Here is a 24,928-nt window from a genome sequence, read left to right on the forward strand (position 1 = left end):
CCTCCGATCAGCCTGCCTGAGACGTGTTCTTGTTTTCACATCAAAAATATAGAAAATAATTTAAATTTGTAGAAAATAACCTCATTGGGAATCTTTCTTCTGGTGCACCATCCCGTGGAAGAGTAGTTTTTTGTTTTTTTTTTTGTTTTTTTTTGTGTCTTTGCATTGCTGAAGTAAAAATAAGATGGAAAAGGTACACACTCAAACAAACGGTGTTAAAACGTGCAAAGCGGTATGGCTTCCAGTTCCTGGGGTGTATGGCTTTAGGGAGGAGGAGGAGGAGGAGGAGGAGGAGGAGGTGGAGGGAGGGGGGGGTCATTGGTCTTCTTGCCTTTTCTGACTGCAAAAGAAAGACAACCACAATGAAGCTGCGCCGACGGGAACACACCTCGTCTGGTGGCTTTGTCTGACTGTTACCTTTCCCCCGAGGGTTTGGAGGTCATGACCCAGAGTAAATACTCCTTGGCGGCCATGGAGTCCAGCACCTTGTTCACGTCGCTGGTGAAGCTCCCGTCTACGTGCCGCCTGCTGTCAGCCCTCCTCTTCACTTCTGATCTGTACACAGGTATACAACGTGAGCTCGGCCCACACAAGCCGGGAAAGCCCCAAACATGAAATCAGCTCACCTCATCTCCCGTGAGATCGGTGTGTGATTGTGTTTTTGATTGCAGAGACACATGAATCAACGCAGCAGAAAAGTTCCTTTGATTTATTTCAGCACATGTGGGGGGGGGGGGCAAAGAAGAAGAGGGAAGCAACAACAAGCTGAAGATCTCCCTCAGTGGACACAGGCAGAAGGAGGAGGAGGAAGAGGAGGATGAGGAGGGTCAGCCTACGCTCTTCGGACTTGTCCCGACTTGAGCCTGGCGACAAAGTCTTTGATTGCCTGGTCGGTGAGGTAGGAGCTCACGTCGCTGGTGAAGGTGCCGTCTGCGTGACGCTTCTCCGAAGCACTGTGAGGAGGAGGAGGAGGAGGAGGAGGAGTGATGAAGAGGAAGAGGTAGTATCAAATCCAGGAAGATTTAATACTGATTGGTCTGAAAAACAAAAGTTTCTGAAATCTAGAATTAGCTTAATTAAATTAACCTCAATACACAAAATTTATTTGCGTATTTAATAAAAGAAAACCTTTATCTATTTTTATATGAGATTCGCTGACAATTTATATTGCACTCATTAAAATACATTTAAATTGAGGCTTTGCAGCCACAGAATTTAATAATGCTAAAGAATGTAATAATTTCATCCATTTTAAATGAAGCAAAGTACTAACGTTTTCCATTGATTTGATAAGTCGTTAAAAACAACATTAGAAAAAAAAATCCTTTTCAAACGTAACAGTCATTTTAAAGAAGAGTCAAACGTCTCCCTCGTTGTTTCACATTCATGTATATGAATCAGTTTCTGTGTTAAAAACAAACAAACCAACAGATTGAAATCATTCAAAAGTTTAAAATAACAAGAGACTGATTTTAACACTGTGAATTTGTGTTCTTTTTTAAGCCTTTAAATAATAAAAGAGTTCAAATCAAACAAAATTGCAAATCAAAAGACTTTTGGGAAAAAAGGTTTTATGGAAAAAAATATGTTTTTTGTTATTAACGCAAAATTGACGACAAGTGAATTTATTTCAAAAAGTATTGCTGACAAATAGAATTTCTCACTGTGTTATAAATGTTTAAAGTCCAACAATTCATTGAGAATGATCAATTATGTGATAAATGAGCTTTTTGATTGGCGTCACTGTGCAACATTCCCTCGCTGGCAGGCCAAAGTTTGTGTTCAAATGTACCTGAATGATGTCATCGGATCCTATTAATTCAGTTTTTTTCAGTTTTGTTGAGACGTGTTATATTATATTATATAATATTCGTCTCCCCTCACACTGACCCGCTCCTCTTGTTGTTCATCAGCCACTGAACAAAGTCCTGCGCCTTCCGGTCCTCCAGGTATTTGCTGTAGTCGTTGGAGAATGTTCCCTCCGAGTGTCTCTTCAGGCCAGACGCCTCTCTGGGCTCGGCTGCTCGTGTGTCGTCTGCCTCGTAACTGCTGCACACACACACACACACACACACACACACACACACACACACACACACACACACACACACACACACACACACACACACACACACACACACACACACACACACACACACACACACACACACACACACACACACACACACACACACACACACACACACAGCACTTAATACATTTTACCTTAATGAATTTTACTTTTTACTTTAAAATTTTATCTTAACGACACTGAAATATTTGCAATTTTTTTCCCCTTTTTTTCCTGACAATCAACGATAAAGTTTACCTCTTAACGACAATCCGAGTACTTTTACCTTTTAGAAGTATTAGACTGTGGTCGGTTCACATTTAAAAGGCTTTAAAAGTAAAGACAGGAAACACACACACACACACACACATATATGCGGTGTGGGTTTCAGTTCATTTAGTTGTTTACTGTATCTGAAATACATTTACTTTTATTTCACGATACGTTCCACACTTTCTTCATAGAAAACAGAAAATGTCCACACAGTCAATCATTTTTTCCTTTTAAACACAGAAAATCTTTGAAAAAAAAGATATTAAACAAGTAATTTTCAAATTTTCAAGACGTTTTAAAAACAGTCCTATTTGGCGCGCTCAGGGTTTCTTTCAGGTTCCAGATGTGTCGTGAACGCAGGAGTAATCCAGATGTGGCAGAAGTAAAGAGAGTGACGCTCGTACCTGCCATCGGGAGTCTGCCAGCTGCTGTGCACCAGGCAGCAGACCAGGAGGAGACCAGCCAGAGAGTGGATGCAGTTCATGGTTGTGACTTTTGGACAGGAAACAAAAGAGTTAAATTGATCAAACGGACGGAGGATCGGTGGACAGAACCCAACTCACCTTTTTCTCTCTTTCCTTTAAGTTCCTCTGCTTGCGGCTGCTGTCGGCGTCTAACCTTTCCCCCTCCGCCCCGGCAGGCTTTTATAGCGGCCCCGGAGGCCCCGGCCGCTCAGGTGGGCTCACTTTTACCGCCTGTTACTCTCGAGCCATTAGGCCCGGAGGCCCTGCCGCATCAGCAGAGCCAACGAGGCGAGCGTTTGTTCAGGGGAGGAAGGACGCCGCTCATGCGTGATGCCAGCTGGTACTTAGGTGTCGAGATCAAACAAGTGCGGCTCATCCTGTCAAACACGGCGCTTTAATGTGCGACTATGTCATCATGCTGGGAAGGTGAGTCAGTGTTTGTGCCCGGGCACATTTCACACGTCGGAAACATTCACCTGTTTTGCATCTCTGACAGTCACCTTGATTCTTTTAAAGAAGGTTTTCCTGGAAATCCACCTGAAGACTATTAGTTTTAAACCGAGTTTGTAAGGAACATGCACTTGTGGGATGGGCGTGTATAGTCCGGAGTAGGGCGACATCGGACTCCCACAAGGTATATTAGATGAAAGAATGCTGCTCATCCCACAAATGCATGATCCATAGCATTTAATAGGTTTTCTAATCATCACAGCAATCTGTCCTCCTCTTTCTGCACTGTTAATTATTGGTTTTTATAAAGCATTATTGTAGTTTTTCATAGTTTGCTATATCACTTCGCATGTCTCCTCAAGAAATTTGCAAACTTTGGTGGGTTTTTTTTAGATAAAATTGAAATATATTATTTCCTGATTACTATCTTTTCCACTTTTCATCCGGCTCTGCTTCACCTGACCACACGTGTTAAAAATCACATGCATCAGAGAACCTCTAACTTTAAACTGTGCTCCTTTATTTAGACCAGGAAGATCTTTTATTGAATTCTAAAACATCTCACAGCTTCATGGTTTGATTCTTATGAGCTTTAAATTAAAAATACGGCTTCACTGATGTAATTATCATTAGCAATAAATCTGACTTTTTATAGCTGATTGATAAGATTTAAAGAAAAACAACAACACCAGTCTCATTTCCATCAATTAATCTTCATTATTATCATGATAGAAAACACTCAATACAGCAGGATCTTCAAAAATTAGTAAAATTGTATAAAATAATCCTTTGTACAGTGACTTTTTGTACATTCAGTGATGTGAAACAGTTCATTTCTATTTTGTTTTAAGAAATGTTCATTATCAGAAACCATAAACTGATAAACTGTTAAAAAGAAATCTGATTTGTTTGGCTAGAAATACAGTAGATAAAACAGATAAGCTGCTGCATTCGGCTCAGTGTATTCATCAAGACAATACATGTACAAACAGACTTGCTACATCAGAATGTTTTACTTAATTCTTATTCACATGAGGAAATTAAAAAAACCACAAAAATAAAAGTTGTTTTCATCCAGTGGACGTTATGCAAAGCACCTCTGCAGGAAGTGAGTCATGTGGGTGTAGACGTGTTCGTAGGCCGAGCCGCCGAGTCCGTGATCCTTGTCCGTGTACCACTGAGATAAAACAAGGAAGAGAGCCGTGAAAAACTTCAGTGAGGCAATATCTCATCTATTTGAGTCCTCTGGTTTACCCACCATGGCCTCGAAGTCCACCTGCTCGTCCACCAGGGCCTCTGAGATCTCAGCCGCCTGCTGGAAATGCACATTATCTGGAAAACACACGCATTTTCACATCAACAGACACTCTCAGAGAGTGTGTGGGTTAATAGTGAGAGGACGACGGGCTGGGTGGTTGGATCTCATTAATATACATCTTATCGCCTCAGACTCACCGTCAGCTGTTCCGTGAATCAGGAGATACTTCACAGAGTGGAAGTTCCTGGCTCGGGCCGTCACTGTTGTGTTCTGCACAGAGATTCGTGGTCAGCGTGTCATCAGAGTGTCATCAGAGTGTCATCAGCGTGTTATCAGCGTGTCATCAGCGTGTTATCAGCGTGTCATCAGCGTGTCATCAGCGTGTTATCAGTGAGACGCTTTTCGCACTTTTAGAAGAATTAGAGAAACTTACGGCGTAGAACTCTGGGTTCTCTGATGGCTGCAGCATGTAGCGCTCGGTGTAGATGGAATCTGGGGGAAAACATAAAGGATCATCATTTCATTCTCGCTCCTCCATAGTGGCTCCCTGGAGGCTTCAGTATCAGTAGACTTTAACTAAAATGCTTTAGAATTATAGTAAATGTGACATCTCTCTGTGTCAATCCAGTTTGTTTCAACTATTCCAATGAAATTGTAGAATAAAAGAACAAAACATCTGTACTGATCATTTATTAAATGAGTTTGAAAACAAAACAAACGATGGTTAAAAAGCAGGAAAGAAGTACCATAATATTTCCATTTGGAGACCGGTGCCACGGCCATTCCACATTTGAAGACTCCGCTGCCGGAGCCCAGGACCATTGATGTGACGTAGCCGCCATAGGACTGTGGAGGGAAAGCAGCTCACGTCTGAGAGGAACACTAAAATATTCTCTTCATGTTGGAACTTTATCTTCATACTGTCGTCCACCTGAACTCACCCATCCCCAAATAGCAATATTGTCTTTGTCGACGAAGCCCATTTTGATGAATTCCCTGAAAAAGAGGAAGAGCATGTCAGTGTGTTTTCGCCACGGCGACACGCGAAGTCCAGTTCCAACCAGATTTCTAGGGCAAAGGGGAAGAAGGTGTTTGTTTGAAGGTTGCTCATCGCTCTCCTCACCTGGCTGCTGTTATCTGATCTTCCACCTCATAGGTTCCCAGACGTTTGTAGATCTGATGCATTATCTTGTCGCCCTGGTAACCACTGCCCCGTCCATCGAACCTCGCCACGATGACTTTCTCCGTGCTGGCCAGGTATGTGTCCCACCCTATGCTGTAGATGAAGTCCACTTCCTGGCTGCAGGGGCCGCCGTACCTGGAAGGAAGGTTCGGTTCATCTTCATTTCAAAAAAGCTTCACTTTTATTGGGGTTTTTCTTTTATTTTATATATTTTTTTTTGCTCTTTTTTTATTTTCTAATCGGCTCTTACACATATATCAGCAAAGGGTACTTCTTGGATTCATCAAACCCTGGAGGCAAAATCATCAGGTACCACAGATCTGTGAAAACAAATTAAAATGATGAATTTCACTCTAATTTAAAGTAAACATTCTGTCATGAAATTCCACTTAAAGTCGTGTCTCTCTCTGAATCAGAAGGTCGGGGTGTTTTTTGTCATCCTTCCCCAAATTCTATGGGAATTCTAGAAATGGGCGGCGAAGCATTAAGGATGAGTTTACTTACCTAAATCAGCCACTCTGATTGTCTTTCGGATGGTGGAGGGCATCTGGATGTCGGAGATCAGCTTGGTGAAGGCCTGGTTATCCTCCAGAACGTTGTGCACTACACATGGAAACACCAGTCAGCTTTGTGAGCGTTTCTCTGATTCCTCTCGGTTTCACAGTCGGCCACACACGTGGGAGCGTACCTGTATTGTTCCTGTTGTCGATTAGATAATGGGAAGGCACGCCGGGACCTGCGGGTTGGAAGATATCTGTTTTTAATCGACGCCTATTGATCAGACGAACGCAGAGAAGAAGCAAAGCGTTACTGACCACTGCAGCTCAGCCGGTAGAAGGAGGCACCGTGGCTGAAGTAGGCTGCATTAGAGAGGCAGTTTTTACTGAGGTCACAGGTCAGACACTTGGTGTCATTGCTGGTCCACCTGACTCAGGCACACACACACACACACACACACACACACACACACACACACACACACACACACACACACACACACACACACACACACACACACACACACACACACACACACACACACACACACACACACACACACACACACACACACTGTACGTCAGATTGATTTTCTGATATTAGCAAATGCAAAGAAGTGAGCCGGACAACCTCACCTGTACACGTTTCTTCCTCCTGGCTTCCCACCTTCTTGGTTACTCGAGTAATATCTGGGGATTTAAATAATCATTGTTCATGTTAATGGTGTTGTTGTAGTGTATGCTAAACATACTGTGTGTGTCTGTATATATGAAGTTGGAACAGCAGATAGTTTCTTACTTACACACTGTCTGCAGTGACTTTCAGGATGCTCACCACCTCCCATTCCCCAGTGGTGATGGGCGTCCCTGTGCCCTGCGTGAACGAACCACAGTAGAATGTGTGTGGGTGGAAGCGCCACACAATGAACTACTCATGCAGGATACTTTGCAGGGATCCCCCCCCCCCCCCCATCATACGTACCCCTGACACATGGTGAATGTGCTTGAAGCCCGCTGTGTCGCTCTTCAGCAGGTAATAGCTGTTTTTGTCTGCGGCAAACACTGGATCTGGAGGAGAGAACTACGAGAAAGATGTCTTCTTAGCATCAAAATCAATGTCAAAGTGAAAAGACCGACAATCAGTAATCAGTTACTAAGTTGACGAACAGTTACTTGATCTACTTTACTAGTAGTTGTAACACAAAGTCCAGCAGTGAGACTCACCCATAAACATTTTTACAGGGTTTTTTGTACAACATTGGAGCTGTTAGACTCCAAGGTTTAACATTCATTAGCCTATATTTTGTAGTTATTTCCTTTGAGTTTTTTCATTGGGAGTTGTTTATTGGAAAAGGAAAAGGAAAACATGTCCAATCTTATCGGTGTTCTCGAACATACCCGTCCAACCCAGCCGGTGCTGTGCACCTCATGTCGCTGTAAAGAGATAAAACGTTTGTGTTTATAGCCGCACTGAGACACGTTTCACAACAATACAGCAGCTTTATCAAACCACCAACAAGTGCAATGAGACATTGCAACACAAGATCCACCTGAGTAACTCTTCAGTCAACACATCTCTAACATCTCTAACTCTTTAATGCAACTCGATTTCAAGTTTGTAAAAAAAGAGCTTGGAGGATTAATGATGGGCGAAGTTATACAATCTGATTTGGCTGACTATTATAAAAGCTTTGGATCATGGGTGTCAAAAACAAGGCCTCAAGGAAAAGCTGTCAGAGTGACTTTGTATAAACACCCAGAGTGCAGCAGCTATAGGAAAACTTTTCTGGACATTTGACTGTATGTTGCACCAGAAAAAAAGTCATTTTCAGCAGTGATTGTTAGTTTTTAGTGAAAATATCAGCATTCTCATCATGTATACACACAAAGAAAAACGTAAAAGTTTCAATTTAAAGGATATTACAGCACTATTTTACCGGTCACTCGAGTTGAATTTGGGATTATGTGGCCCCTGAAGTAAAATGTGTTTGACACCCCTGCTTTAGAGGATCTGTGTCCTAAATAAACACCTCTAATATCTAAAATACATTTAAGTCATAGTCAGATGCAAAATGAAACAGTATGTCTATTTAAAATGAATATTTGTCAGAAATAAACTCCTCTAATACATTTTTATCTCCAGTAAACTCTTTCTCCATGAAATGCCCGTCCAACCTCACGCCACAGATTAGATTTCTTTTCAGTTTGTTTTTCGATTTTACCTCGGCAGGTTCCCAGCCAGATGCAGTGAAGTTGTATATCTGAAGGATGAGGTGGTTCTGTACTCTCTTCAGCCACTGGACAGCCAGGCGGTCATCAGTCCCCCAAGTGACAGTAGACAAGTAATGATCACTGTGGAAGACATCCAAAAGGGAAAGAAATGCTCCTGTGATATTTCATCCAAAGGGAATAAACTAGAAAGTGATAGAAAGTGATGTTTACACTGATCTGAACGGCTCTGGGACGACGACCTCCGCTATCTTCGTTGTGTTGTCGCTGTCGACGACAAACAGCTTGACGACGGGGTTTGGGGTACCCGGCTGCAACGACAGAAGAGCATCACACCACATCACCGCACCACGGCTTTAACACAGTGGGAGTCGTTCCGGCCCGGCGGGGAAGTCCCACCTTTGGGTACGGGATGGAGACCGTGCTGGGGTACTGCTCATCGCCGTACCAGGTGTACTCGATCATGTGGACCAGGGTGTCGTTGAACTGAGCGTAGGCCACGTATTTCCCCCCGGGCGACCACCAGAGGCCCTGATTGGATGAGAACATCTCCTCTGGGGAAAAACAACGGCGTTGGTAAGCGGCCTGTTTTTTTTTTTCCTGTGGTGCTTCTTCACACGCAGTAACTGTCGTCAGTTCCCCGAATCGGCTCCTCTAACGGCCCCTAAGCCTGAAAGTTTATGGCCGCTGTCACTTTCCTGTCATTTGGTCAGTTATGGCACCTCTAATGCGAGTGTGACGAGGCCGTCTGAGGCGCCGTTGCCATGACAACGTGACATTAAGTAAGACGGCTGTGTGTTTGGTGTTGGTGACGCAACTCACCCTAATGCTAACTCTTTCCACTGGTGGTTTTCACAGTGGTTGGCTTCAGGTGTACATCGTAGACGTTTAGTGAACACAGACGTCTCGGCATCGTCGCCGTCACATTTTTAAACGTATCATCATTTGTCTGGGGAGACGTTCTGTCCTTCATCCACGAGTGAACGACTCCCATCTTTTAGTGAGATTATAGTGCGATCTCGCGTTGCTCCGGGAGGCAGGGGTGGACGGACGGTTCATGTCTGGAGCTTTAATGCTGCCAGGGGAGTGTTGGTCTTAAAATGACGTTAGAATTACATTCCAATCTTGAGGCAACAGTGAGCATTTGCTCCATTAACCAACTAAAATCTGGTCTTCAGTCAACATTGCAGTATTTTATTGTTAATCCCCAGTCCGGTGGTGCTATTTACAGTGAGCTAAACATTTGGTTACACTTAGTTTGGTTGCTCAAAGTTCAGCTAAAAGACTTTGAAGAGCTGTTTCAGTAAACTCTCAATCCTGGACTCCGGCTGTCACCGTCACTACTGCTTGGTTCGTCCCCTCAGAGTTCATCAAGTGTGCGGATGTGATCATGATTGCTTTTGTCAGTGCACAGAAAACACCATCGCTGTATGATGACGGTGATAAGCACAAGCCTTTGAACCCGTTGGACTTGGACACACCCTGGACTTAAGACTGTGCGTCATAGATTTTAAAAATAGAGCTCGCCATCATTTCTTCCATCAAACCTAGTTTTATAGTTTGGAAATTATTAAGTAATATTACTTGCTTTCCATCATTGATGTGTACAGTATATCGTATCTGGGAGTATCCGCTGAATTATATCTAGCATTAAACTGGGATTTGTATCAGGATACGATGCGTCATGAGGGAAGAAGAATGTGGCAGGATCAGCCAAACACATCTGGAGGTGATCAGCCTCGCATTATTAGGATGTTTTCTGCCCAGAGAAATGTAATCTGCGTAGCTCCAACACATTCTTGGAGCGAGAGAGGAAAAAAAAAAAAAGGCAGCGAATGTAACTGTGAATGACAGGAATTCTGTACAGCTTGTTCCTCTTACCCTCGTACACCCAGTCCGGGTGGCCGTTGAGAATCTCATTGTCACTGCCGTCGAAGGTGACTTGCTGGGACGGAGACGTGGGGCTGGTCTTCACATACACGTTGTTCCTCCAAACGTAGGCCTGCAAGTGCAAAAGTACACGTTTTTGAGATAATAAGTGCCCCACATTTCTGCCCGGCCGAGTGTTTGGAAAAGGCTCCGGTCGGGTCATTCATCACCTGCTTCAAAGCAGAAGTGTCGCCGTACGTTGTGTACATATGAGGACGTGACCGTTTGACTGATCGCGACTCACCATTTTGTGGCCCTCAGGGGCCCAGGCGAAGTACTGAACCTCGTGAGGAATGTCAGAGGGGGTGATGAACTTGCTGAAAGAGTTTGTGACACTTTAGTGAAATCAGATTTGCACTTTAAGAAAACCAGGCTAAAGAATTGCTCTTGGCTTTTGTAAATGTGTCCTCCAGCGATCGGCTTTACTCACGTTGCTTCGATGTCATAAATTGAGTAGGAAGCCAAGAACGAGTGTCTCCACAGCTGAGGGGATAAAACACAAGCCGTTAAGAACATCCAGCAGCTTCAGCCGAGCGTCACCACCCATTTCAGTGCCGGAAATCGATACCTTGCTGTAGTTGCTCACGAACGCGGCGTATTTCCGGTCGGCAGATAGGTTGTAATCGTCTGCATTTTTTTCATTCTGCGCAGTGGAGGAAGACAAAGTGGGACTCTCGCACTCTCACACATAGACACACACCTCAGTGTGAGCGGCGGTGATCAGGACTTACAAACTTGTCTTTGCTGAGGAATTCCAGCTCCTCGCCTGTGAGCACGTTGTGGCGAAACACCGAACCCTCTGATTTATGCAGATACTCGTGATCTGTGGTGCAAGATGAGAAAAATGACTCCAAAACAGAGTTTTACTTGAATAGTTAGGGGGACAATCTCACATCTGGATGACTCATGATGATTATATTCTTAAAAATAACCATGATTAACAGGGACATTCAATGGAATCTCTTCTAGTTGCTGTCATTTCAAAAATTCAAGAGTGTTGTCTTCATGACCAATGATGTGATGATCCTCTGGGGAGTATGTCTCTAAGATTCAATCATCCCGGACCAAGAACATAGAAAACGTCATGGTGATACAACTAATAATTGTTAAGTCACCATGACTTTAACAAGGCAAATGCACACGACTGAATGGAAGGAGATATTATTGAGTCAAATGTTCAATCAAACTCAGGATTCATCCTCTTCATCCTCTGAATTTGGCAAAATTGTAAATTCACAATTTGGGACTTATCCACCGAGGACAATAAAATGATCATTATCAACAATTCAACTACTGCTTCCCCACACATTTCTGTAAATGTGCAGGATGGCAGTGTGGGGTGAAAGGGAAGGAGATGTCTGGAGACCATGATATTAGGGTGGTGAAGGTTCATATATTGTTACCAGTCGAGCTGTTCTCTTGTCAGAGCAAATGAATTTGTCTGAGGCATAAATCAGGCAATACTAAATTTCTACTTAAATTCAGGGTTTTTTGTAGAGCATACAAATTAAAGGCAGAATCGAGAACTATTTTTCTTGAAAGGTGGGATTCACCCTCTGGGGACAATGAATGTCCTTAAAACACCAAGTGCTGCTTCTAAAGTGAGTTTGGAAGAGTAATGGGGAGGCCATCGTCTGGGGACGCGATATCAGCATCAGTAGAGTGGTACATTCTATCAGTGAAGACACATCTGAATTTGTTTCTCTTGTTTCTACTAATCTCCAATCGCGGTGTCCAGAGGATTCAATTTCTTTAAATGCCTTGAATCACCCAAACACCATAAACATGACACAACGATTCCACTTGGCAGACTCGCCTGAATGCACAATACCGTGAGTTGAACCGTCTCTGTGAATCAGTAACTGAGTCGGTGTTATATACTTCTACATTTAAGGAGCCCAGCTCAGGGGGTTTTCTCATTTTCTCAGGTGTGTCTCACCTGAAATCCACCGCATGTTATACGACTTTGGCTTCATTGAGCTGTTGAAGGCATCCTCCAGGGTGAAGGTTTTCATGATCACCGCCTCCTCCTCTGAAACGCAGCATTGGGGGTAATCAGTGGTTTACAGATAACATATCATCGATACACATCAAGATCGTGGCCATAACTGATAACCACTATCACGTCAAAATGCACATGCTTGAAAGTCTTTGCTGAGGCATTAAAGATACATTAAATTCAGGGTCCATCCTCTGGAGATCGTCAACGGCTTGATTGTGATGTGTATGAAATGTCAGGACCCTTTATGGAGCGGGGGTCTTAGAAATTTAGAAACTATCATCCTGTGTGGAGATGTTTGAACATTTTCATGTTGTTTTTTTTTACTTCACTCATGACAGTTTGGCTTTTCTTCCAGACGCTCTCTTGCATTGTGCGTAATGACGCGTGCGTAAAAGTCGCTTCTGGAGCGCGACGTGCCAACGACGACTTGATTAAAGAGCTGCGAGACTCACCGTTCAGATAGATCGCCGTGGGCACGGCTATCAAAATGACCACCACGGCAACCCCGAAGACTCCGAGGAGCACCTTGGCGATGGGAACCTGCCCAGGAGGGAGCAGAGAGACGATCACAAATCACCAACAAACTCCGACATGTGAGTGTCACCAAACAGAAACCCACCATTGTTTGTATTTTCTTTCTTGGTAAGTGTCACAAAAATAGTCCAAATCACAACTCCATCAATCCGGCGACTGCAGGCGCGGAAAACACTCTCGGCGTGCGCGCTGCGCTGTTAAATATTAGCCCTCGTGAAGTTCCAAAGGTGGGACCGTGAATGAATCACTGCGGAGTAAAGTTCGTTAAGCACGTTTGATGCTGTTCAAGCATTTTGAGGAAGTGACTGATCCCCGGGCCGCGCACCATCCAGGACGCATGTATTCAAAACCTCCAGTGCGCAGCGCGGCGGAACGCCGCGCACGGCAGAGCGCAACTGTGCGGCGGTTCGCGCTGCAGCCGCGTCCTGCCGCTCGGAGCGCGCGCCGCTGGGCAGACGCGCATTAACGTTTAACATGAATTATGACTGTTTCTGCAAGTTAAGAGTGAGACTTTGACAAGTCCAAGTACAATAAGACGGCTGAAAGCCAGATATTCGATGTTTGTCTGATTGATTGAAGACAAACATTCATTTGGGACAATTATTTAATTAGAACTTACAGATGATTCCTTCACCACTTATTGTTGATTAAATCTTCCTTCGTGCTCGCAATCTTCACATTGTACCTCACACTTATTTCTTGATGACATGATGAAACCTTTTTATTACAATATTGTCCAATTTTCTTCAGGGTTTAATTCACTTGCCACTTGTTGGAGACTTCATCTCAGATTTCTCCTCTTTGTAGCTTTGCTGTCTTGGACTGACACTCCCTGTTTCTCCCTGGACTACTTCATCACGTTCACTTGTACCTGTCATCTCGCGTCTACAGTCATTTTGTGGTCATTGTGTGTCTGTTTCGGTTCCTTGTTTTGCATGTGTGTTCATTCTGTGTCTGTGTTTGTTCACTTTGTGTCTGTTTGTGCTCATTCAGATTGGGGCTGTCTTTAGTTTGTGCTTTATTGGACTGATGCATTCAGTTTTTTTCCTTTTAATTCCACTAAGACTTAAATAAACTTGGTGATTATGTTGTTTATGTTCACTGCCGTTGTTTGATTCTCCAATATATTATCACTAAAAACAGGAAAGTCTATCTGTTGACAGTTTGGATGTTCAAAAACAAAAACTTTATGACGGCAGACTCAGTAAGATTTTCTTACTGAGGTGAGGTTTTGTTGTGTGTTTGTGTTCATTTTGTGTGTCTTTGTGGGAATGTTAAATAGTATATCAGTTGTCCTCTTGTGTTATATGTCTTTGTAGTCGTTTTGTGTCAATTTCATGTGTGTGTTTGGTCAGTTTGTGTCCCCACATAGCCTCAGAGCAGTTTATATAAGTGCTGGATGATTGATAACACAGTAAATAGCAGGATAAAAGTGGAGAAGTGGCCGTCAATAAAGCTCCAGAAAGAAAAGTCCTCTGTATTTACTCAGTGATTAATGGGCTGTCGTCCGGGATTGTTCCTGGAGGCAGCGTGAGAACTGCTCGCACTGTAAAACCTTTGACGGGAGTGCCACGCTTTGTGACACGGAGAGCGACATGGAGTAAAAGTGTGTGTGTGTGTGTGTGTGTGTGTGTGTGTGTGTGTGTGTGTGTGTGTGGAGTGCTAACAGCCTGTTAAAAGCTTCACAAATACAGATCCGTGCCTTTATGAGGACTGCACATCGCGGTGTGCACTCCGGACGTCCTCTGCAAACAGACGGACGAGGAGAAATCTTCTTTAATGCAGCCCGGCTTGTTTGAAGAGACTCACTTCGCAGATTTCCACTTCCAGGTGTCGGCGTGCACGCGCCTGCCGAACACATGTGGACAGATGTGATGAAGCCTCAAACCGTCCTGGGAATTAAACGCTCCTTACCACACCCTTTTCACCATTATTAGCGGGTTTCCATGGGTGCCTGTTGAGTTACTGGCCCCCCCACCAACACCTCACTCAAGAGACACATTTAGTCATTTTGTGTGTGTGTGTGTGTGTGTGTGTGTGTGTGTGTGTGTGTGTGTGTGTGTGTGTGTGTGTGTGTGTGTGTGTGTGTGTGTGTGTGTGTGTGTGTGTGTGTGTGTGTGTGTGTGTGTGTGTGTGTGTGTCATTAGTTGTTTTGGGCGTCTTTGTGGGCTCTTTGCATCACAGTGTCCTTGCTTCTGTGTTTTTCTCTGGACTTTCTCCTTTTAGTAGATTTAGGTTTCGATGAGGTCATTTTCTTTCTCCATTTCATAATTGTGAAGTCATTGTGTGTCTCTTTTTTGAACTTTTCTGCTTCTATGGGGACTTTTTTGTGTCTATTAGGACGTTTTGAAGCTCTTTTACATAATTGTATCTCTATTTGAAGACATTCTGTGTCTCTATTGGGACTCATTTTGTAGCTGTTTTAATAGTTTTATGTTTATTTTAGACATACAGTGTAATTATGAGGGCAATTTGGATTACTTTATAGTAGTTTTATGTTTCTATGAGTATATATTATGTCTCCATCACTTGGTAGCTGTTTCTAGTAGTTTCATGTCTATTTGAGGACAGTCTGTGTCTCTATTTTGTCATTTTCTTGCTCTTTACCTGCTGTTTGGCTCCTTGTGGCGATTTAGCTCTTCCTCTTTGCAGTTTGTTCATCATTTTCTATCTTTGTAATTGTTTTGTGGTGGGTTTGCTTAGTCTCGTCACAGTTTTCTCTCTCTTAATTCTGTGTCTATTTTGGATGGTTGGGCAAGAGTTTACACTCAGAGTAAACCCACAGAGGGGGTTTGGGGCTGTAACGGCATTCTTGGCTGGTGGATGGAAGTTATTGTTTTGGAAAACTGAGGAAACAGTTAGAAACGGGTCAGTGAAGCCTGTGCTAACATCCTGAGTGCAGCCACTTAAAGTCTGTGTCTGCATCTGCACGGGAGGCCTGTAACATTTTGCGCTGCATTTCATCACAGCAACTTACCCAGTCGTAACTCACATTTCTCAGATTCCTAATTATATGGATGTATTATCAAAGTGAGAAAAATCAGGGGTGGCAAGCTCATTTTAGTTTGCCCATAAAATACAATATCAATCATAACAATGACATAAAAGTAACTGCAGTTCTACATATTCCACTAAAAAACAGCTTCATTTAATCCAATATATTTAACAAAAATCTGATATATATGAACATATAGGCTTCAAGCACAGTGAGGCTGGTGTCAAACTACAACCACTTTTATCTCTACATTGTTACACAATGTTTAAATTTGGCAACATCAATAGTTATGATGTGTAAAGCTAAAATAACTTGTTTCTTCAGTTAGTCTCTAAAAATATTCACATTTTTGATTCATGTGTGAATCAATAAAAACCACTGGAGGGGAAGTGAGGATGAAATGAGCACACACACACACACACACACACACACACACACACACACACACACACACACACACACACACACACACACACACACACACACACACACACACACACACACACACACACACACACACACACACACACACACACACACACACACACACACTCGCCACAGAGTTCGTTAGAACAGGAAGCCATGCTCCTCCGACCGCACACACTAGTTTATCTTCTCCTTCACTCCCCGAGCAAGAAGAAATGAGTAAAGAATGAATCTTTTCATCATCTGATTCATAATTTCTCTTTGAAATCTAGCAGACTATATTTCTGTTAATGTTTCACAAATATACAGTGCAATAGCAAAGATTGAATGTACTTGAATTGAATTGAATTTGTGCAGAGTGCACTTGCTGGTTCACTGCGAGGTGCCAAAGCTCCATCTAGTGGCCAAAAGGAAGTTTATGAACTAAAACTCTGAACTCAGTCTGTCGACCCAGACACATACCAAAAGATAAAATGGTTCTAAAGTGAGGCTCCACATCCATTAAACTCTGAACCCCTTTCAGGTATTTGGAACACTGCAAAAAGCAGCTGTGAAGTTTGAAATATTTAGATTACTAAGATGATTTAGGATTTGTCTGTACTGCCACATATCTTGGCGATCGATCAGGAGCAGTTGTATTCTACTGGAGCAGACTGGACACTGTCAACATGTTTACAAGCTGTTCTACCTGTTTGCTGCACAGCAACGAAGCATCTACAGGAACATAAACATTTGCTGGATGTAATCTTGTAATTTTGTAGTCCCTTTTATCATTTTACTGGACAATTTGCTGTCATATAGTGATGTAAATGTGGCATAAAACACTTTTCAGCAGTACTTTCTGTGTACTGTATCCCAGTTTTGAGCTCATGAGTCATCCTGCCATGCATCTATAGTTTCCTCGGTCGTCTAAGTTGTCTTTGAACTTGCCGTCGTGGACTGTAAAAACTGGCAGTCGATGAGGACGATGGAGTAATTCAACAAGAGATTGCAGATCTAATGAAGTTGCCTGATTCTGTGACTCGTCATTTTGAAACTGAAAGCTCGTGTTTTACGACCGGCCGAAGTTACATGTTGTTTTTCAAACAATACTCCGGGAGACCCGCTCCGACACAGTTGACCAAACGCATGTTATGGTGACGCGAGTAGACGGGAGACTGACGGTGAGGAGGCATCAGGAACAAGCATAATGTTCCTAAAATGCTGAATATCTTTGCGGGGACAAAACAACAACCTGCACATTTTGGACAATGTGACCAGCTCACTGCATGTTTCTTGCAAATATAAGAGAGAGAGAGAAAAAAGTTTTGAAGCCTGAATATGTTTATATTGTTTTTCAAGGAAAAAACACGAGAGAGACTGATGAAGATGTTTGTTACTTGTTATTTAGTGTTTTAAAACTGACCTAGAAATACAGTGAAACTCCCAAAACCCAGTTAAAATCAGATCAAAATCAAATCCAAACCAAAGAAAAGCTGCCTAAATTTGATCTGAACGGAAGAAAACCATAAAACCATATTACATATTGTTACTTGTTCTTAAATGTACTAATATTGAACCTTGAAATCCTGTGATATTGCAGGTACCGGTACTTGATAATTGTGAATTTATGAATCTTGGTCAAAATCAGAATTGTACATCTATGACTATGTGTGTATGTAAGGATGTATGAAAGTAGAGGTATGTAGGGGTGAGTATGTGCATATATGTGTGTGAGAGTGGTTGTTTGGATATGTATGTATAGGTGTGTGCATGACATAGTCATAGGAAAACAAACAAACAAACAAACAAACAAACCAAAAAAGAAATACTGTGAAATTACCACATGTAGTTTTGGGATAATGTCCTTCATGTAGTGACTTGTGACCGGGGGCAGGTCCTACTTTATGTGAGTGTATATAAAACGCAGGACTGTGGTAACTTTCAGTCAGTGACAAACACTGTGACATTTTATACCCGATTAAATTCAGATTAATCAGATTAATCAGATTAATCAGGTTAATCAGATTAATCGGATTAATCAGAAGTTCAGAGATTGTAATGTTAAGAAGATAAATTGCTGAAAACATTTAGTTAATTGTTTATCAGGTTCTGAACGCAACATAAGTGTTGAACCTGAAGAAAGAATTTACAAGTTTCACGTGAAGGCAGCTGAGAGTTAGTGGGCGGGACTTAGCGTGGTGCTCCTCTCTCATTGGTCCGCCGTGCTGGCAGTCAAAAGAGTTCCTGCGTTACAGATGTGATCCTGCTGCTGTAAAAGTTTATGAGTTTGTGTAAAGAAGGAGTTTGATCCGCAGCTCGGTCACTAATTCAGCTTTTACGTCTCCACATCACCTCATCATGGCTTTCCCGGGATACGGAGGGGTGAGTGAACTAAAACTAGACGAGTTTCACATGATGAATAATAGTTGAACTAACCAGAGTAACACAATCTTTGCTTATTATTTTCCACTTTTGTGGCTTAATTCAGCAGCCATTACTGTCAACAGTTGGTTTTAATTTAACATTTCACCGTCATATGCTCAATATAAGATTTAAGGCTTCAGGGTTTAATTTCTAAAGTGGGCGGGGTGAGTGGGTTTGATTGGCCATGTCCCCATTCAAATTTAACCTCCTGCTGTTGAAGGTCATTAAACTGAGACTTTTGGGGGTAAAATAAAGACCCTTGAGTCATAGAAGTGATGTTTGAAAACATGAGCATGTCCTCCAAAAAGTGTCTGCAGGTTTTGTGAGAGGAATGAACAGTTTTTCCTGCTTGGTTTCCCACAATACCTGCAGACCGTGGTCCTCCTTGGATCCCCTGACATTGTGTTCCCAGTTTGAGATCCAGAGGTCAGTTTCACACGGAGTGAAGCTGCTTGTGCCCCGTGTGACGGAGGTGATCCGCGACGCTCCACCTGCACTGGCGGCTCACACTTTGTTCAGGTTTGGCACGATGACGAAGCACAATCTCCTTTCTGTTTCAGTCTGCGGGCCTCTGTCCGCCCATGTCTGCTGCCCCCCCCGCCACTGAGCCCGTGTGGGGGTTTTTCACGGCTGTCGCAGGCCAGGTACGTTTGATCAGAAGCAAAACTCCATTTACATTTGCATTAAAAAAAAACCCAATGTGAACCAAGTGCAAAACTAAAAAACAAGTCTTAATGTGAAAAACAGTCTGTCAGGAGAATTTCTTCTTAAAAACCTCAGGCAGACAGAATACACAGGAATCAGACTGAGAGCGATTTAAAAAGATTTTTATTACTTTATTCTTGCAAGAAAAGACGACGTCACAGTCCAACTTTTGAATGATTGTCCAGGAGTTTGTCCAACAATGAAGTGGGACCGCGGCTTCCTAAAGGCTGAACAGTTTGAGAAAGGTCTGCGTGCTTCCGGCACTTTAGACACTGAAGGTTCCAAAAAGTTGCACAGAGGTTCCATAAGTGTCGACACAGGTCATCCTTGAAACTCAGACTGTAAAATTACACATCATTCTTTATAAGACAAAAACCTGTGTGTGCGTGTGCTCTGTTTAGGATGGAGAGGTGGATGCTCAGGAGCTCCAGGCGTGTCTGACTCAGTCTGGCTTCAGCGGCAGCTACACCCGTAAGTCCTGACCTTCACTTTGGTTCTAAGTCAACAGCAGGTGATGATTGATTAACGAAAGCATCAGTGACCTTTGTGAACATAATTCTAATCTCCAGTGCATAAAATGAAATAGAATTCCCACTTCAGGGTTATTTAGTGGATCGTTGTCACTGAGCTTTCTTACTCTGTTTTTTGTTTGTTTGCTTCAGTCATTATCCAGCTCCAGTCTGTCCACAGAAATCAAGCAAACATTCCAGACAATGACTGAACTCTTTGCATTTACAACAACAACAACAACAACAACAACAACAACAACAACAACAACAACAACAACAACAACAACAACAACAACAACAACAACAACAACAACAACAACAACAACAACAACAACAACAACAACAACAACAACAACAACAACAACAACAACAACAACAACAAAAATGGATTGAGGATATGATTGTAGGCTCGTTTCAGGTCAGATTTTGGACGAGTTGAAACATTTTAATCGATTAGCTTTTATTATTTCTCGGTGATCAAGGTTTGCGTGCAGTGACATAAATCTGCCACAAGATGGAGACAGAGTCCACTGTCAAGCTGAGCGGTTTAAAAATGGACTTAAAAACGCCTTAAAAGAGTCAAACCTGGAATACTGGTGTTGTAGTTTAAAATAAAAAAAAGGAAGATAAATCGTTCCAACCTTTAACATTAATTATTGCTAAGTACAACAAGTAAACAATAAAACACTTTTTTTTAGACTACTTTCAGACTGGATTTATTATTGGAATAGTTTCAGTGACTTTTCTACTTTGTTATTTGCTTTAGTCATCATCCAGCTTGTTTTTATTTCCACAAACTGTTTGTCCACAAACATCAAAGAATCATTGTGGAAAATAACATAATTTGCTCAAAAAAAATCAACCAAAAATAGCTGATAAAGGTACGAATAACTCCTCAGCTTCTTCAGTCATCCCACCAATCACAGTTGAATGAATTGGCCTTCACTCTTTAATCTGATTACATCCATGGGACTTCTCTTCAGGAGTATTTGCAGCCTGCGCATCGATGGACAGCACTTGAGTTGACATTGATTAAAGTTTGTTGTCTCCATATTGAAATGGTTTGTGTCTCTGCAGCGTTCAGCTTGGACACGTGCAGGATCATGATCTCCATGCTGGACGTATCCTTTCATTAGTGCTGTCAGGCAGTCGGCGCTCGGACTCGTTCAGTACGTGAACCAGTCTTAACCACGCTCACCAGAGAGATTACTCTGGGAAGATGGGCTTCAGCGAGTTCAGGGAGCTGTTCGCGGCTCTGAACTGCTGGAAGCAGAACTTCATGACGTTCGACCTGGACCACAGCGGCGCCATGGGACGCCACGAGATGGCTCAGGCCTTCAACGCCATGGGTGAGGTTGACAAGCACAGAGTCGTCACCAAGTTTTTATTAATAGTGCAATACTCAACATCTACAATGACATTAAGTATATAAACAGCCACTAGACAAGAGTCGGGAAAAGGGTCCATATTTACATTTGTGTGTCAGGATACCACGTCAGTCCTCAGGCCCTGAACGCCATCATGACGCGCTACAGCAGAGGAGGGAATATCCACTTCGACGACTACGTGGCGTGCTGCGTCAAACTGCGAGCGCTCACAGGTGAGCTGCAGCCTGCAAGATACACACAGTCCTTCTGCTGCACGCTGACGCCCTCCTCTGGTTCTTATAGACAACTTCAAACGCAGAGACGCCATGAATCACGGGCGCGTCACCTTCCACTATGATGACGTGAGTTCAACATCACATGCTTGTATGCAGTGGCATAATTCTGCCACAAGATGGAGACAAAGTCCACTGTCTCAGTGTGAGAGGATAATAACGTTTAAAAAGGTCTAATCTGGAGAATTAGTGTTGTAGTTAAAAAAAACAAGATAAATAGTTACAGCTAATTACATTCACCATTAATTATTGTCCAGTACAGCAAGTTTACACAATGAAACATTTTCTAAAACTAGTTTCTGTGTCAAGTTCTGTGACAAATTTGAATTTATCCGCAAAACAGCTGGTTTGTGGAGGAAGTGTGTGGTATGAAAGGTAGTGAACAGTTTGAATAAAATGGATGAAAATCAACACAATGATTTTGGAGTTTTGTCAGATTTCCACCTGTTTTTTTTAAAGTTTTTATTCCATAACATTTGCACCTTCAGTTATCTCACTAAATGTCAGGACGAGTTATAAACCCGCAGCAGAGTGAGAGAAAAAGAATTCTGCCCAGAGTGTGAAAGAGAATAACATCCTGTGTCCTGTCCACAGTTCATTCTGTGCACCATGTCCATCTGAGAGCTGCTTCCAGTGGACCAGAGTCCCTCCTTTAAAGCCCCTCTGAGGAAACTCCACTTCCGTCCAGGAGAGGGCGACATCCTCCGAGACTTGAAAGCGCATTCCCTGCTGTGTCATGATCAGCCTGTACTGTAATCTAGAAAACTCCTGACTGTTATCAGACTGATGCTCCATGTCCCAATTCAGTACACGTACCTCAAAAAAGTGATGCTTTGTAATTCACATTAAAAGGAACTTTTTTTTTTTTTTGCTTTTTGGATTTATTTCTCTCCTGCAACATCTCTGGTTCAACCTGTTGTTCATAACAAACCTCCCTTCTTAAACAGGTCAAACATTAATTTATTACCTTCTGAATTCATAAACTTCCCCTTGGTTGTGTTTCTGTGTTGTTGAGCCTCTGTTACCATGGCAACTCACATGGTGTACAGTACCTAAAAGTGTTAGGAGGCTTCCTAAAGGCGTTAGTGAAAAGCGATCACGTTGTTGTGACCCTCAGACATGCACTTTTACTCGATGACGTAATAATGTGACGTCAGCCATGGTGGAAAAAACTAAAAATGTCCAAAAATAGACGACAAAATGCACTTTCTAACACTGTACACTGGGCCTCTAACCACTGATATAATCTCAAGTATCACAAAGTTCAAATCTAAATCAAGGGAGAAGAGGCTGCCAGGTGAATAAATAATCAAACTGAAAATAGGCGGCACAAAAAGTTTACTGTGTTCGTTTTTCAACATCCACATAATATTCAGAGTTGGGATCTGGGTTTTAGATTATATAAAGTTGTTCAAGGCATACAATTGCTTTGGTAACTTAAAATGATCTGCTTTGAGCCACAAAGAATTGTGGGGCAGCGTGATCTCGTCTCCTTTGGTGAAAGCTGCATCAGTGTTAGGAGGTTCTAATGAAGCATTGACCATCCTTTCCTAAGCTTATAGAGAATTTGAACGTTCCTTATCTCAGACTCACTCAGACTTCTTGGGTTGGCAGACATCTGCATACCATACCCACTTTATGTTTAACATACCATGTTTTGTTTAGTTTAAAAAGAACAAAAGTGAAAATGTTAAATAGCTAGTCTGTTCCACTGAGCTGTGACTTTAAGTTAAAAAGCAATAAGCTCACAAAGCACAACATTTACACATGTTCTATAGATATGAAGAGGGGAACAGGTTGTGTTTAAAGTTGTTTCTAACCCTACTTCGAACTCAATTACAGGCTTTCATTCAGAAACATACAACGTTTGGGAAAGAGAACCATAATGAAAAGTAAAATTGTGTCTGAAAATCGTTCTAAACTGTTACAGTCCACAGCTCCATAACATCTGGATCACCTGTTTCCAGCAGAAGGACGTCTCCTTTAGATTTCAGTCGAAGCTTCTTTGCAGAGCAAACTGTCGAGTCTGTTCCGTTGTTGTAATTCACACATCTGGCCACAAGATGGCGAGAAATCAGGAGCTGCCCTTTAACAAAATGGAGGTTTGCCCTCTAGTGGTCAAAAGTAGTAACTACTACCAGGGTATAGCAGAGAGCTAGTGACCACAGGAGGTCAGTAAATCATCTGTCGCGAGTCTGGATGAGAAATATTTACTTTATGGATCAGTTTGGTTTTCTGTGTTGTATTTGCAGATGATGTCCTCCTGGCATCGTCACATGAGAGCGCTCAGTATTCACTGCTGTGACTTTCTGGAGGACGTAGCTCAGTGGTCACCTCCACTGAGATCACTGTCCAACGTCACAGGTTCAAGTCCAAGTCAACCTCTGATTGAATAGTGTCTTTATTGTGGAATATTGTGTGTTCATATACGTATAAAGGTGTGTCCATGACTTGTATTGGTCAGAGCTGTAGCTCAGTGGGTAAGACCTGTGACCTGAGTATCACACATCAAGAGTTCAAGTCCTGGTCAGTGACCCTCCCTGCTTATACATGTTCTATGTTTCTATTGCATAGGTATATGTATAAAGTTGTAGCCATTCACGTGTGTCTCAGTTAGTGGTGGATGGGTCCAGGTAGGTTAGGGTAGAGAGAGAGGGAAACAGCAGCATTGTCTTTTTTTTTCCCCTCTCTCCTCTCCTCTCCTCTCCTCTCTCGCTTCCTCCTACTTACCTGCCCTACAAATTTCAGCATTTTTGGTAAGGCAATAGCCTTACCATCACTCTGTCACTCTGCATTTAAAGGTTGTGCAGAAATATTCCTCTTTGCTGTTCTCTACTCAAAGCATGAAAAGCTGGAATGAAGAACAGCAGTGTGTGAGGATGTGTAGCTCACACAGTCAGGATGGCGCTTTGTGTTTGAGAGGTCACGGTTCAAGTCTTTCATGTGCCAAATTTTAATGGTGAAAACTAAAATTGAAGACTTAAATACGCCAGGAGAAGTGTTCTGTGTATCCAGGTGCTTGTGGTGCAGAGGATTGGTCTGGGTTCCTCGCTTTGGAGGACTCAGACAGAGGTTGGAATCCTCCAGTACCATGACACTTCCCCAAGTGGGGGGTGTTAGATAGCAAGGTGTTCAAGTCTTTAATGCGCCAAATTTTGATGGTCAAAACTAAAATCGAAGACTTAAATACGCCAGGAGAAGTGTTTTGTGTATCTAAGTGCTTGTGGCGCAGCGGTTTGGTCTGGGTTCCTAACTGCGGAGGACTCAGACAGGCGGAGCTTCGATTCCTCCTGTACCAGGACACTTCCCCAATGCAGGAAATGGCAGGAAATGGAAT

General features: G+C 42.6%; 3 protein-coding genes across 5 annotated transcripts; 1 reads left to right on the top strand and 2 right to left on the bottom strand.

The window, feature by feature from the left end:
- Positions 1–413: 413 nt before the first annotated feature.
- LOC308127585 (glucagon-1-like) lies at positions 414–2,828 on the bottom strand (the record flags this gene model as incomplete). The annotated part of the gene is made up of 4 exons (XM_080492717.1): positions 414–555; positions 837–953; positions 1,891–2,049; positions 2,749–2,828. 4 exons carry the CDS (start codon positions 2,826–2,828, stop codon positions 414–416), a joined length of 498 nt encoding a protein of 165 aa, XP_080348843.1.
- Positions 2,829–3,945: 1,117 nt separating this feature from the next.
- Positions 3,946–13,249, bottom strand: LOC308127818 (dipeptidyl peptidase 4-like). Of its 2 annotated transcripts, XM_080493160.1 has the most exons (26): positions 12,976–13,249; positions 12,809–12,896; positions 12,294–12,386; positions 11,086–11,177; positions 10,923–10,997; positions 10,785–10,837; positions 10,599–10,671; positions 10,307–10,427; positions 8,825–8,979; positions 8,639–8,736; positions 8,419–8,548; positions 7,595–7,630; positions 7,179–7,277; positions 7,000–7,070; positions 6,833–6,886; positions 6,515–6,624; positions 6,388–6,435; positions 6,204–6,302; positions 5,950–6,019; positions 5,640–5,834; positions 5,458–5,512; positions 5,263–5,362; positions 4,950–5,008; positions 4,714–4,786; positions 4,517–4,590; positions 3,946–4,435 (listed from the first exon to the last, which is right to left on the bottom strand). In XM_080493160.1, the coding sequence occupies exons 1-26, from the start codon at positions 12,976–12,978 to the stop codon at positions 4,343–4,345; spliced, it is 2,217 nt and encodes a 738-aa protein (XP_080349286.1). In that variant the 5' UTR covers positions 12,979–13,249; the 3' UTR covers positions 3,946–4,342. The 2 variants fall into 2 exon arrangements, with proteins under 2 accessions (XP_080349286.1, XP_080349287.1); XM_080493161.1 differs by lacking the exon at positions 7,595–7,630 and having other exon boundaries at positions 3,951–4,435; positions 12,976–13,116.
- Positions 12,750–22,459, top strand: LOC308127819 (grancalcin-like). 2 transcript variants are annotated; one of them, XM_080493163.1, is made up of 8 exons: positions 12,750–12,949; positions 19,278–19,361; positions 19,824–19,893; positions 21,009–21,052; positions 21,133–21,280; positions 21,418–21,531; positions 21,602–21,660; positions 22,186–22,458. In XM_080493163.1, the coding sequence occupies exons 2-8, from the start codon at positions 19,299–19,301 to the stop codon at positions 22,210–22,212; spliced, it is 525 nt and encodes a 174-aa protein (XP_080349289.1). In that variant the 5' UTR covers positions 12,750–12,949; positions 19,278–19,298; the 3' UTR covers positions 22,213–22,458. The 2 variants fall into 2 exon arrangements, with proteins under 2 accessions (XP_080349289.1, XP_080349288.1); XM_080493162.1 differs by lacking the exon at positions 12,750–12,949 and adding an exon at positions 18,591–18,675 and having other exon boundaries at positions 22,186–22,459.
- The last annotated feature ends 2,469 nt before the right edge of the window (positions 22,460–24,928 follow it).

This window comes from Lipophrys pholis (genome assembly GCF_963383615.2).
Source record: "Lipophrys pholis genome assembly, chromosome: 23".
Classification (NCBI taxonomy): Eukaryota; Metazoa; Chordata; class Actinopteri; order Blenniiformes; family Blenniidae; genus Lipophrys; species Lipophrys pholis.

Bases quoted from the DNA above. Each gene is read 5' to 3' on its own strand.
- LOC308127818 (XM_080493160.1), bottom strand. The intron at 7,278-7,594 runs GTATGTTCGAGA...TCTTTCTCGTAG, and splicing joins GCACCGGCTGGGTTGGACGG to TTCTCTCCTCCAGATCCAGT. The intron at 5,513-5,639 runs GTGAGGAGAGCG...CCTCTTTTTCAG, and splicing joins GATCAGATAACAGCAGCCAG to GGAATTCATCAAAATGGGCT.
- LOC308127819 (XM_080493162.1), top strand. From the start codon at position 18,652: ATGGCTTTCCCGGGATACGGAGGG. The intron at 19,362-19,823 runs GTACGTTTGATC...TGCTCTGTTTAG, and splicing joins TCACGGCTGTCGCAGGCCAG to GATGGAGAGGTGGATGCTCA. The intron at 21,053-21,132 runs GTATCCTTTCAT...CACGCTCACCAG, and splicing joins TCATGATCTCCATGCTGGAC to AGAGATTACTCTGGGAAGAT.